The 13,477-nt window shown below is 39.8% G+C and overlaps 1 protein-coding gene across 5 annotated transcripts in view; it reads left to right on the top strand.

The window, feature by feature from the left end:
* Positions 1-13,477, top strand: part of ATP8B4 (ATPase phospholipid transporting 8B4 (putative)) — a 259,760-nt gene that overhangs the window by 200,538 nt on the left and 45,745 nt on the right. For all 5 annotated transcript variants that reach the window (XM_051822381.3, XM_051822379.3, XM_051822380.3 and 2 more), the window contains 3 exons: positions 7,707-7,854; positions 10,581-10,764; positions 11,732-11,955. In XM_051822381.3, the coding sequence (XP_051678341.3) occupies positions 7,707-7,854; positions 10,581-10,764; positions 11,732-11,955 (556 nt within the window). The remainder of the gene's footprint in view (positions 1-7,706; positions 7,855-10,580; positions 10,765-11,731; positions 11,956-13,477) is intronic.

Here is a 13,477-nt window from a genome sequence, read left to right as displayed (position 1 = left end):
GAGGAAGGACATGGACTTCATTTTAGTTGGACTGGAATTGGAATCTCAGCTTCATGCTCACTGGAGGACTAGGACATATATATATATATATGTCCTTCTCTCTGATTTAACCTTTCTCTTTTGTAAAATGGGGATACAAATATCTAACTCATAGATTATTTTGTTTGGGGATTTTGTGACACAGGAACTTGAGTCTTTATGGCTATTCAATGAGCTGCCTTTTTACCTTCCTCTTTCCTTCTCTACTGACTCTCTTTCTCCCTCTTCCCTTCAGCCATTGATCCTCATCTTGCCACCAACAAGTACTATCTTTATTAACATTTTCCCAATAAGGGCAGTGAGCCTGGGACAATGGAGGCAGGAGAGTGGGAACAGCTTTTTTGGAAGTCGAATGGACACGACTTGAAATTGGATTGGTGTGAAAAGAAGTAGTGCAGAATGCTGTCAGGCGTACAAGAAAATAAACTTATTAAATTTTTAAAAACTGAATTTGAACCCCTCCTCTATCCGATGACAGAATAATTAAACTACACAATTTCAGTTAAATTTAGTTCAAATCTGGGATGTACAATTGCCTCACCTGTCACTGCTCATCAGCGTCTACCCTGCTGGCATCTAGGACTTCCAGCTTCTGTGATCCTGTTTGGTTTCTGATGTCTTTGGGTTGCTGGCTCTTCCTCTTGGCTGACTTCCGCACCCTTGTGGGGAAACATAGAAAGTGTAACTGCTCTTCCTCATCTCTGTCTGAGGACTTGGGCTCTTTCAGGACCACTTCAGTTCCTGAAATGCTTTTACTCTACCTTTCTCTGAGGCACTGCACCTGGTGGGATGTTGCAATCACTCCATATTCAGATTCCTCAAATATATTTGAATATCCAACTACCTGCACAATTCCTCCATCTGCTACCAATCCAGGGTATGGGTCAGGACTCATAATTTTTAGCCACCCACTAGTATTAAGCTCTTCTTCTAAATCTCTGTCCTTTAGGCTAGAGTGGAAGGTAGAGAAAAATTTCTTTCTACTCTGCTCCTTTTGGCAACATTTTAGGCTGTTATTCTCTTAAGGGTTAGTCTTTTGAGACTTGAAGAAACTTTCCTTTCTTCACAAAAAGCTCAACTAGTGAAATATCAAATGGCTGGAGTTCAGAGTGATGACACTGTTATGAGTTTCAAGAGCTTATTTTGCTGCTCAAAAAATAAGAATTTGACTCTCCCCTTCTCCTCCAAAGCAAGGCACGTTTCTGAGGAAGTACTTAGAGAGGGTCACTTGCAGTCATGATGGTGGTTAGAAATGGGTTGGATGAGGTCAGATCTCCAGACTTTATTTAGTTATATTTGGTTGGCTGAATAAAAGACATAATTGTCATTTTATGGAAGGAATGTGGGAATGTGTGAATTATTTATATACTGTTGTTGCAAGTGTAAATTGGTGGAAACGCTCTCAAGGGCAAATTAGCACTGGATCTCAAAATTACGTATATGCATATTTGACTCAATATTCCTACTTCTAGGAATTTTTTTAAAAAATGAGTGAACGAGCATGAATATATATATATGAAGAAATACTGCTGCATCAACTAAGAATATACAAAATTAGATATAGTTCAGATACTCAGACATGATGGATTTTGTGAATATTATAATTTATAAATACACATGTAATGAAATATTAAGTCAATAAAAAGTGATGATGTATTTATTAACATTGAAAGATGTTCATGATTATTTTTTGGGTGAAAATGATAAAACTTCATGCATAGTATGATCTTTTCTTTGCAAATAATGTACCTATGTACATCTCTACACATACAAATAATGCATCTTTCCATCTTTCTACATACCAAGTTCTGAGGGACAAATGTAGTGATAGAGTTATGAATCCTGCTTAATTTATTCTTATGGCTCTTTGTATTATCTGAAGTTGAATCATATTCATGTAATACTATTATAATTAAAAGGTAGCTTCACATTTTTTTAATTTTTAAAAAAGATTTATTTATGTATTTGAAAGTTATAGAGAGGCAGAGGCAGTGAGAGAAAGAGAGAGGTCTTCCATCCGCTGGTTCACTCCCCAAATGACCAAAATGGCTGGAGCTGCACCCATCCAAAGCCAGGATCCAGTAACTTTTTCCAGTCTCCCATGCAGGTGCAGGGCCCAAGGACTTGGGCCATCTTCCACTGCCTTCCCAGGTCATAGCAGAGAGCTGATAGGAAGTGGAGCAGCCAGAACTTGAACCAGTACCCATAAGGGATGCTGACACTGCAGGCGGCAGCTTTATCTGCTATGCCACAGTGCTGGCCCCCTCAAATTTTTTTTAATGAGAGGAAAAATATTCACATGGAAAAAAATTCCAATTAAATTCAATATTTCAGGATCCTTGAGAGTACCTTGTTCAACTGACTGGCAGAAAAAGTTTAGTTCAGCCTAGACTTGGATGTAACTCCTTTTTTAGAGTCCTAGACAGAAGAAATGTATGGTAGAAAATTCTGTATAAGGGATTAATCCATTTACAGTGTACATTTGCTTAATATTTGGATTGGAGGCAAAGAGAGCATCCATAAAAGCTATTGCTCAAAGGTGCTCTGTATACTCCTAGTCTTGTCTGCTTCTAAGCCCGTAGCTATGAGGATGAAATATTGAAATCATAAATTTGCACCATTCCATTTTCTTGTGTTATGCTTTTGAGTTCAGTGGGAGTTCATGCTAAAAAAAAGTGTATCAAAAGAACAGCATCTGAGTGATAGTAGCTATTGGAAGGAAATGACCTAAATGCTTATATTTAAACCTGTCAAATGTGTTTAGTATTTCATAAACATGGATATGTAATTTTCATGCATAGCATGTATACGGCTTGTTTCAAATTTAGTGTCTTGAAACCATTTTAGACAATCTGAGTCCTTGGTTAATTTTTCTGGCATAACTGCTTAAGTATCAAGAGCATGCCCAGAAATCGACAATTAAACTCTGTTACGGTTTCTCAGATTACTGTGTTGATTACATTTTACCAATACCTATATCTTCAGCCCAAAGGAAAAAGACTGAGAATGTAACTTTTGCTTAGCTTGATGGGAAACCTCATTCTGTACTTCATTTCTGTCGCATTGAGCACGTGTTTTATGATTAGAAACTTCATGTTCTCCATCTGATTAAAGCATGAAGAGACACGACTGCTTTTAGGACATATCCCAGTGATATACCAGGAACTGATATTTCCTTTTAAATCAACAAAATGTACATTCATATTTTTGAACACCTACCAGGTAGAGTTGTTACAATGAGCAGGGTTCTCAGATGCAGATGACTATGGGTCCAGATAGGTTGAGTGAGCTGGGCTGTTTATAAGACATAAGGCAGTGCTGGAGTCTTTGGTGCAATGGAACATCATGCTGGCTGCAAAGCCATAAAGTTCTTTAAAACATTGTGTAGGCTAAGTGAAATGGATTTTGGTCCAAATTTCCAACTTCTCTTCACCTGGACAAAATGGTTTAGTAGCTTAGGTTTAGCTCAAAAATTGTACACTTTTGAAGCATTTAAGTAATCTTGGACATCTTCTAATACATTCTGGTACAGCTGCCCAAATTTTCAGAGCTGGTATATATTTTGGCTAATGGGTGCACCAACCACTTTGACCAAATTTCTAATTTGACCTAATTTCTAAATGAAACAGATTCAGGGCTTGACTGTTACAGGTCTCTTGGGTAAGGGGTGGGACTGGTGTATGAAAGCAAAATTGCACGTACTTTTTCTCTTTCTCTACTGTTGGCGGGGTAGTGCTGTCCTTTTACTGGTCCTTCGGGCATGATGCCTGGATGCAACCCAGAGGCAGCTTGTGATCGACTCTATGCATAAAGCAGTTTGGTGTGGAAGACTTGGGCTTTCACCTTGGGTCTGTTTGACTCATTGAGTGACTTGAAGTCAGATAATCAACTGCGGGTACACACTGTGTCAGAGGCGGAACTCAGGCCTGCACCCAAGTCTCTGGTTCCAAACTCAAAGCTCTAGTCCTTGTTTCAAAGTCCAAATTGTCTTCTTTTAAGCAGAGTGTTAGGGTTTCAGTCCATTGCCTCACAGACTCTTAGCAGTTGAACATACATAGAATGTCTTAAGAGAACTGACAAAGTGGTTCTTTCTCTTACTATCTCTTTTCTTCTTTATAGGTTGTGTGCAAGCCAGCATGGGCCTCATTGTGCTTTGCTGTGTTTGTGGTGGCATGGGGCTGTGAATGCCACAGTCACCTCAACTATTAATGCCTGTCTGCATGCCAGCATTGCAATAAACTGCCCTTCATTACAAAGCTTGGAAAAACACAGGCACTCTTTTGTTTAAGCATTTGTTATTTGTATTCTGTGGTTAAGTATTATGTGTTCTGCCTGCAAAAATGTATAGTTCATATTCATTGCAGGGAATTATGTGTGGCTTTTCCCTCCTCTCCTAATAAATTGTTTTTGTGAGAACCAGCTGGTGTTTGAAGAACTAAGTTCCAGGAATAAAAAGTAATGACAGCTACAGAGCATGGGCAAAAGGTCTGAAAACGTGAGAGCCCGATCTGGCAAGGAGACCTTGGCCTGTATAGAGAGAATGCAGTAGGAATTTAAGCAGAGCCGGAAAAACTGTCCCTTTTCTGCCTGGAAAAGGGTTCATGTCAGATGTTAGGAAGACAGTTTGGCGAAAAAAGTCCTAAGTAAATAGAAATTCAGCCAGTACTTTCATGAACTTCACCCTTCTTTGGAATGTTTTCATTCTCTGGGGGGAAAACAGAGATTGAGTCATTTATACAGCCAGTGAGGACTTTACTAAAAAGGAAACCTCAGGAGATGTTTTTGCCGTGGTACTTTCTTAAGACTCGATTTATGAGCTCTGTAACACTGTCAGAGGAATGTGAAGGAACTTGCCTCCCATACTTCCTTGATGTTATAGGACCATATGTTGTTAGGAGGGTGTGGAGAATTTCATGAGATGGCTGTCTGCTGTGGAAGTCCCACCTTCCCAGTTAAAATAGGAAGTCTTCATGGCTGCTCCACCTCCCCTCCCCTCCCCGTCATTGCTGCCTACGTTTTACACGTAGCACTCTGACTTTAGAAATATTATTATTATTGTGGATCCTGCAGAATGATTGCTAAGTGTATGCTATCATCCTTGGGGCCAGGGCCATGTGACCTCTGGGTTTCTAAATTCAGCCTGTGATTTTGGTCCAGGACAGCAGCAGATGTTGAGCCTGAAGATAGGTAATATTTTTGTTTTTGTTCTTTGTTTTTAAATTTAGTATGCAAACAATTAGAGTTACATTTTCAAATAACTAGACAGCTGAGGGCTAAGATGGTTGTTTTTGGTACAGAGGTCATTCTCTCCTTTCAGAGGAGTTTCAAAATATAACTACTTTTTTTTAGAGAGAAAAATTATTTTTTTAAAAGGCAGAGTGACAGGGAGAGAGACAGAGGATATTGGTGCAGGTCCAGGCCAAAACTAGGAGCCAGGAACTTCATTCTGGTCTTCCACATGGATGAAAGGGGTTCAAGTACTTGGGCCATCCTCTTCTACCTACACAGCAGGCAGATTAGCTGGGAGCTGGATCAGAAGTGGAGCAGCTGAGTCTTGAATTGGCACTCCAGTATGAGATACCAGCATTGCAGGCAGTGGCTTAACCCACTGAACCACAAAGCCAACCTCAACATAGAACAATTTCAATAAATGTTTTTTACATAGGATGATCCTGTGGAAGAACCATTTAATTTTCTTGTAAGACAAAATATCTCTCCACTTTGCTCCTGAGTGCTCATTTTGTGTATACTACTTGTGACACAAGATCTTGTGCTGGGGGCTGGTACTGTGGTATAGCAAGTAAAGCTGCTGCCAGCGGCCCATATCGGTGCCTGCTTGAGTCCCAGCTTCTCCACTTCTGATCCAGCTCTCTGCTTAAGGCCTGGGAAGGCAGTGAAAAATGGTCCAAGTAGTTGGGCCCCTGCCACCCATGTGGGAGACCCTAAAGAAGGTTATGGCTTTGTCCTGGCCGTTGTGGCCATCTGGGGAGTGAACCAGCAGATGGAAGATCTCTCTGTGTCTCTCCCTCTCTCTATGTAACTCTGACTTTCAAATAAATAAATAAATATTTTTTAGAAAAAGATGTTGACACTCATCTGCGTGGGATGCCTGCCAGATAGCTCCCTGCTTGTCCTTGAAGCTTCTGTGTCACTGCAGCTTGCTTCAAAGCCAGTCACCCAGGGGGTCCTTGGAGAGGAAATTTCTCTTCCTTTAAAGACATTAGCCGTGCAATTTGAAGGGAACAATTAAATGCCAGTTCTAAGGGTGTTTCATCACCATGCAGACTTCCTCTTACACAGCAGAGATGGATGGGGATGGTGTGTGGTTGTTCTCCAGCTACTGGTCATTAGAGCTAAAGCATGGAGATGGAGTTTCCATTTGGAAGAAACTTCAATGTCTCCAGTTTCTTTCCCAGATTTGTTCTATTGTTTGAGTTGCTGAATATAAATTTTGCTTAAAATATTCCATTACAATGATTTTGCCAATTCAGTAAATACCGTTAATTTGTTTTTAGTTTCCAATTAAAAAAACACAAGTGTTTGGATGCCGGTGTTGTGGTGTGCAATGCTGGCATCCCCTATTGGAGTACCAGTTTTAGTCTCGGCTGCTCCACTTCCAAATCAGTTCCCTGCTAGTGTGCCCGAGAAGTCACTGGAGAATGACCCAAGTACTTGGGCCACTGCCACTCATATGGGAGACCCAGATGGAGTTCCTGGCTCCTGGCTTCAGTCTGACCCATCCCTGGGTGTTGTGGCCATTTGAGGAATAAACCAGCAGATGGAAAATATCTCTTTTTCTCTCTGTCTCTCCTTTTCCCTCTGTAACTCCGCCTTTCAAATAGGCAAATTAACCTTAAAATATGTTTCTTAGAGGACTATTGTTTTAATCCAGATCATATAACATTGTACCTCAAATTAATGAACGTATTTTATATACTACATATTGATGCCTTGGAATTCCTATAAGATTTCATCAATTGTCTTTAGTTTTTCACTTTCCATTATTTAACAGTATTGCCTGTCAGGTAGTGGTTCTGAAGTCCTTGAAGTTCTGACAACTCTGTCTTTGGAACCTATCAAGATCTCCTAGTTCAGGGCTGGTGCTGTGGCATAACAAGTAAAACTGCCTGTGACACTAGCATCCCATATGGGTGCTGGGTTGTGTCCTGGTTGCTCCAGTTCCCATCAAGCTCCCTGATAATGGCCTGAGAAAAGCAGCAGATGGCCAAAGTGCTTGGGCCCCTGCGACCCGTGTGGGAGACCCTGAAGAAAGTAATGGCTTTGTCCTGGCCATTGAGGCCATCTGGGGAGTGAACCAGCAGATGGAAGATCTCTCTTTCTCTCTCTGTAACTCTTTCAAATAAATAAATAAATCTTAAAATCTCCTAGTTCAAAGGTAGCTCAAGATGCTGATTTAGCTTTTAGGTCATTTACAGCATTTGAGATGGTACCATTTTCATTGTTTACCCTTCTACTTCCTGGAATTTGGAAATCCGCGAGGATGTCCCTAATACAGAGAATTATCTAGCTTGCTTACTGAAACTGGATCTCATGCCATATTCTGTTTTAAGAGTGACAGAATGATTTTACCTCTAGGCCAGTCTCTTGTTAGAGTAAATAGGTATGCTCTGTGTACTGTGTGATTCACTTTTCCCCTCTTCTTTAAGGAAAGCAAAGGAAAATTTGTTTGGACAAAATAGAAGTTTTTCCAATGGCCTTGTAGACTGTGAAAAACGGCAGCAGCTGGAGCTGAGCTCTGTTGGAGAAGAAACTGTAACGGGAGAGTATGCCTTAATCATAAATGGTCACAGTTTGGTGAGTTTGCTTAAGGCTTTTGTCCTTTCTTTCATTCCCCCCAATAATCATCTCTTTTGTGCTGTCATAATGAGATCTCCTTTTGTGTTTTCCAAACAAACGACACTAGAAGAAGCAGGGCGTACACGGCGATTTCCTGTTTGCAAAGGGAAAGGAAACTTCTAATATATATTTCATACATTGTTATTTGAACCACCACAGTGAAAAGGAGGCTTGGAAGAAATATTGAATTCACAGAATATCAATCTTGTCTAAATGACTCTAGACCACTTAGCAATGTTATTTAAGTGCTTGTCTAAGTGGGAGTGTCACAGTTCACTGTTATTTAATTAAAATAATGCAACTGGATGAATCTATTGCAATTATTGCTCTTGCTAATGTTTGTCATTTGCAGAGCACAACTTGACCTTCACATAATTACCACACCAAATTATTGCCATTAAGATACCTCTGCTGTTTTTTTTTTCTAAATAGCAGCATTTTAAAGCAATGCCAAACAATTTGCTTTGATTAGGAAATCTGGTTTTTGTCGTAATAGAATAAACTTGCATTGTACTTTTAATGTAGTTCAGGTTCCAAATCTTGAACAAATATCAGAACGCTCTTCTGAGTTTCTAATTTAGAATACAAAAGCTCCGATTGCACTCCAGCGAAACTATCATTTATATGCACAAAGCACTAATCTCACATCTCTCTCTGGCTTTGATGATCATTTTTCACTTGGGAGTTTGGAAAATAAGTGTATCTTCTTGTAGACAGTTTCTTAGAGGACAAAAGGAGTTGGATATGAGTGTATTGTCTTTTCCCCTTGTGATCATCTATCTGTTAGCTCTTAGTGCTTAGAGCACTAGCCAGCTGGATTCCAGACGTAATGATGTGTTGCCTTCTACACCATGGAAAGTTACAGAGCTCAGCTGCAGGCCAAGCTCCGCTGAAAGTTTGTCCAGATGACACGGACTTCTCTCTCGGACAGATGAACAGCAACTGCAAGTTAGAGGGCTGTAAGCTGGTTCTTGGAGCTGGTGGCCTCGCAGTTGAATTGCTCAGGGACCACAATATAGAAAGGGTCCCTACTGAGTTTTGCTTTGGCTTTCCTGTAGGCTCAAAAAAGCCAACGATGGGTGGTGGGGTTAGAGGACTCAGGTGAAAATCTACACTGTGCTCTCTGTCTCCACGTTTGTTGAAAGAGAACCAGGAAAGATGTTCTTCAAGGACCCATTCGGCTTCTAAGCCTGAAGCTCATGAAACTATACAATGTCGTTTTTCGTTTAAGGAGAATTGGCCATGTTTTTGCTACTATGGCCAGCAGTTATTGTTAATTTTAAATCCTGATTCCTATTTGCTGAAATCCTGAGACTTTACAGAACGTAATTGGGCCTTTTGCTCTTTCTGCAGGCCTGATTCTAGTTTTTCTTGTTAATATATAGAGAAAAGGGGCAATTCTGAGGAAGATACTCAGTCCCATGCTTCCTCTTTCAGAAAGGGGGATTATATTTGAGAATGCCACATTACAACTTTCTCTAGGACTCACAGGCTTGATTGTGAGAATTTTCTACACCAGAGTTATATTTTTGTACTCATTCACCCATCCAGCCATTTCTACCACTAGCATTTATTAAGCACACCAGGGTTACAGTGCTAGAATCTGAAAATAAGGACGTACATTGTACATGATCCTTGTCTTAGGGATTGCCGTCTAGTGGGAGAGTTAACCACATAGCGTGTGATATAAAAGTGGACTGAACACAGTGCTCTGGGGGCAGAGAGGCAGACATATTTAGTTCCTTGTGGAAAAATCAGAGAGGACTTCCTTGAGGAAGTGATGTTTTCAGGTAGAGTGACAGCAAGCACAAAGGAGCAAGGCAAACAGAACCTATGAAATTATGGGAAAGAAGCAATTAGCATAATGGGAATAAAGGTTCGTGTTAAAGGTGGTATTAGAAATGGGCCAGAGTGTGATGGGCTGTGAATCTCTTGCGAAAGATTCACTCACTGATACTGATGACTCAACGTTTAGGTAGATTCCTGTTTCTTCATACTGTGTTTCTTCAAGAATGTACGATGAAATAATTACTAGAAAAAACATTGACATGATTATGTTCTCTTTTTCTTGGCATTTCATAGAGCTCTTTTGTGTTTCTATCTGAGCCGGCGTGGCATGTTGGGGACCCTGTCTGAGACACAGGTTGTGTGGGACTTCGTTGCCAGGCCTGTCTTGGTTTCAATCTCTATGTCCTTGAAAGGCCACTCTCCAGATCCCCTGCCTTGCATCTTGCTCACACATAAACAACCACAACCAGGAATACTAAATATCCAAAACAACAATGCAAAGGAAGCCAAAAGTCCATCATGTAGCACACACAAATGACCACCATTTGTGGTTCATTCTACACTTGAGGAGATGGTGGATGGGCCCTGTCGTTTGCTTTCACTAATCTTAGTGGCTTCTTGACCTTCTCCAGCATTTAACAAAGAAGCATGAGAAAGTGTCAAAAAAAAAAAAAAAAAGGAAAATGTTTTTTATTTTCATTTTAAAATTCCTTGGCACTTAGTAGGAGTTCACTACTCGTTCCTGTAGTTTGTGTTGCTTGTGTGCTCCTGAATCAATAATGGTTTGTTGACATGAATGGAATGATTTAGAAAAGAAGTAAGATAGTTGCTTCCTAAATTACAATTCTCATTTAGTATTTCCTATTCTTTTTTTTTTTTTTCTCAAATTTACCCAGGCCCATGCCCTAGAAAGTGATGTCGGGAATGATCTCCTGGAACTCGCCTGCATGTGTAAGACTGTGGTTTGCTGCAGAGTCACCCCACTGCAGAAAGCCCAAGTGGTAGAGCTGGTGAAGAAACACAGACATGCTGTCACTCTGGCCATCGGCGATGGAGCCAATGATGTCAGCATGATTAAAAGTAAGAGGATATTTGCTTGATGGGACATGTTGCATCCATGGAGTGGTCTGTTTCAGCATTTGGGAATATTTAATAGAGCTTGCATTAAAATTTAATTTTGACAGTGGATCTAAAATGCATGATAATGTATTGGTCCAGGGATTCCACCATTAGCATTTGTAACAAGATCTTTGTCTTTAGTTAAATCATCTGTGTATTATTTTGACTAGGAAAGCTCATTGGTCATTTTATACTCTTTGGGGAAGTGGGTAGCTGCAGTGTGGATGAAAGAACACCAGACCTACATCTGCAACAAATGGATATGACCTCATCTCTAATACTTACAAGTTATAAAACCTTGAGCAGGGGGCTGGCACCGTGGCTCACTTGGTTAATCCTCCGCCTGTGGGGCCAGCATCCCATATGGGTGCCAGGTTTTAGTCCAGGTTGCCCCTCTTCCAGTCCAGCTCTCTGCTGTGGCTCGGGAGTACAGTGGAGGATGGCCCAAGTGCTTGGGCCCTGCACCCGCATGGGAGACCAGGAAGAGGCACCTGGCTCCTGGCTTTGGATCGGTGCAGTGCCAGCCGTAGCGGCCATTTGAGGAGTGAACCAATGGAAGGAAGACCTTTCTCTCTGTCTCTCTCTCTCACTGTCTAACTCTATCTGTCAAAAAAAAAAAAAAAAAAAGATACTTCTCTGAACATGGGAATGGAGTGGCATGAGAACTGGGCTGCTTATAAAAAAATAAGAAAATAAATAAATAAAAAAAAACCTTGAGCAAGTTATTCAACTCCTCTTTAAAAAAAAAAAAAAAAAAACCTGGGATAAAACCTATCATGTTTCATGAGATACTATATATGAACATTTTTAATTGCTATAAGATTTCCATAAAGAAATAACAACAATGAGAAATTATGACTCCCCACCTCCCTTCCCCAAAATTGTGTTTTTCTTTTAGGAATGAAAATGTTCCTCCTTTCCTTTATAGGTGCTCACATTGGTGTTGGCATCAGTGGCCAAGAAGGCCTGCAAGCGGTCTTAGCCAGTGACTATTCCTTTGCACAGTTCAGATATCTCCAAAGGCTTCTCCTCGTTCATGGAAGGTGGTCCTATTACCGAATGTGCAAATTCTTATACTATTTCTTCTACAAGAATTTTGCATTTACACTTGTGCATTTCTGGTTTGGTTTCTTCTGTGGTTTCTCAGCCCAGGTTGGTAAAAATATATTTTTCTTTTATAATATCTGTTGAATTACAAATGAGTCCTCTTAATGGGCATTTACTGATCACTAGAGAACATTTTTCTACACATGAGACAAGTGACACTATTATGATTATAGATTGATAGTTGACTTGATCTTGGAATCCAAGAAGATTTACCTGACTATTTTCTTATTTTCATAAGCAATCAATTAACCAATGAGTACTTCTTCCTGTAGTTTTTTAAAATTTATATTGAAGAGTCTTGATATGATGACAGGCAAACTTGACGTAGAGTTTTCATTCAGAACAGATATCTGAGAAACAGCAACAAGAAATGCTGAGGTATCTTACTTGGAAAGGTGTTCACTTCTTCCCTAACACACTAAATGTATCTGGGCTCACAACAGATGTGTTTTAAATCAAGAAGAAGTGATTGCTATCCTGACAGCAAAGCTGTTTCGACAGCAGGGTCAGCTACAGTTGATCCATAGATAATGTTGGAAACAAGGAAGAAAAATGAGCAAAGCAATCAATTAGGATCTTATTTTTTGTATCTATTCATATCCATTTTAAATGATAGCTATTTAACCTCGTATCCTGGATATCAGGAAAGCTTTGACTTCAGGTTTCAACTATGAAATATATATAGCATTTATATAAGCTTATGAATACAAAATAATTTTTAATGAAAACTTGAATGTGGACATGGCATTCATATTTTGAACAGTAAAAATACTGTTCTTGAGAATGAAATGGGAACCATAACTCTTGTAGAGATTTTCTTAATTGCTATTAGTTCCTTTTGGGTTTCATCAATGCGACTGGTTTCAATGATATTCATGAGGCTATTTTTTCAATCATTTTACTCCAGAAAAGATTGAGAATGAATTTGATCTTGGCATTTTATGCCCTCTAAGGTGCCAAGGGAGATGGGTGAACCCTTTTTATGACTAAGATATGTTCTGTTCATTTTCCCCTTCTTCTGGGAAGTTGGGATTTCTTAAAGTGAGACACACCTGTATCCATTGTTAGTTTTCTCTTTTTAGGGATAATATTCCAAAAACTAAAAGCTGACTATGTTATTATTTTTGCCCTTTTGGCAATCTTTTGACAGTTGAAGTAAAACAGAATCTTGATTTTTGCTTCTCAGAAATAGAAGTTGTTAGTGCTAGTTCATAGCAGGCATAAGGATAGGGCTTTTTATTTGCTCACAATTCCACTCCCCTCTCTATATGTAGGGACTCACCCCACATATAGGAAGGAGGCCAGATTATTTGCTAAGGGGTGTTTCTGAGAGATCTCACCTTTAAATTCTAAAGGTTTGGGGCTGAAGAGTCACAAAATTATGAAAGGATAGCTTAACCCTCATTGAGACTCTTTGGATACAGAGGAATGGTTAATAGTATTTATGGACACACCAGGATTATGTAACGAGGTTCACTGTCATACTGTCTTTGGTTTTTACAGTTTTAATGTGAGCTTGAAAGTAATGTTCAATGATTTCTCACCTCTACATTGAAGTTGTTTCCTG

This window comes from Oryctolagus cuniculus, chromosome 12, assembly GCF_051225735.1.
Source record: "Oryctolagus cuniculus isolate XC-2025 breed Fujian yellow rabbit chromosome 12, ASM5122573v1, whole genome shotgun sequence".
Lineage (NCBI taxonomy): Eukaryota > Metazoa > Chordata > Mammalia > Lagomorpha > Leporidae > Oryctolagus > Oryctolagus cuniculus.
The sequence above is the reverse complement of the archived record's forward strand: the minus strand, read 5'-3'. Positions and strand labels throughout refer to the sequence as shown.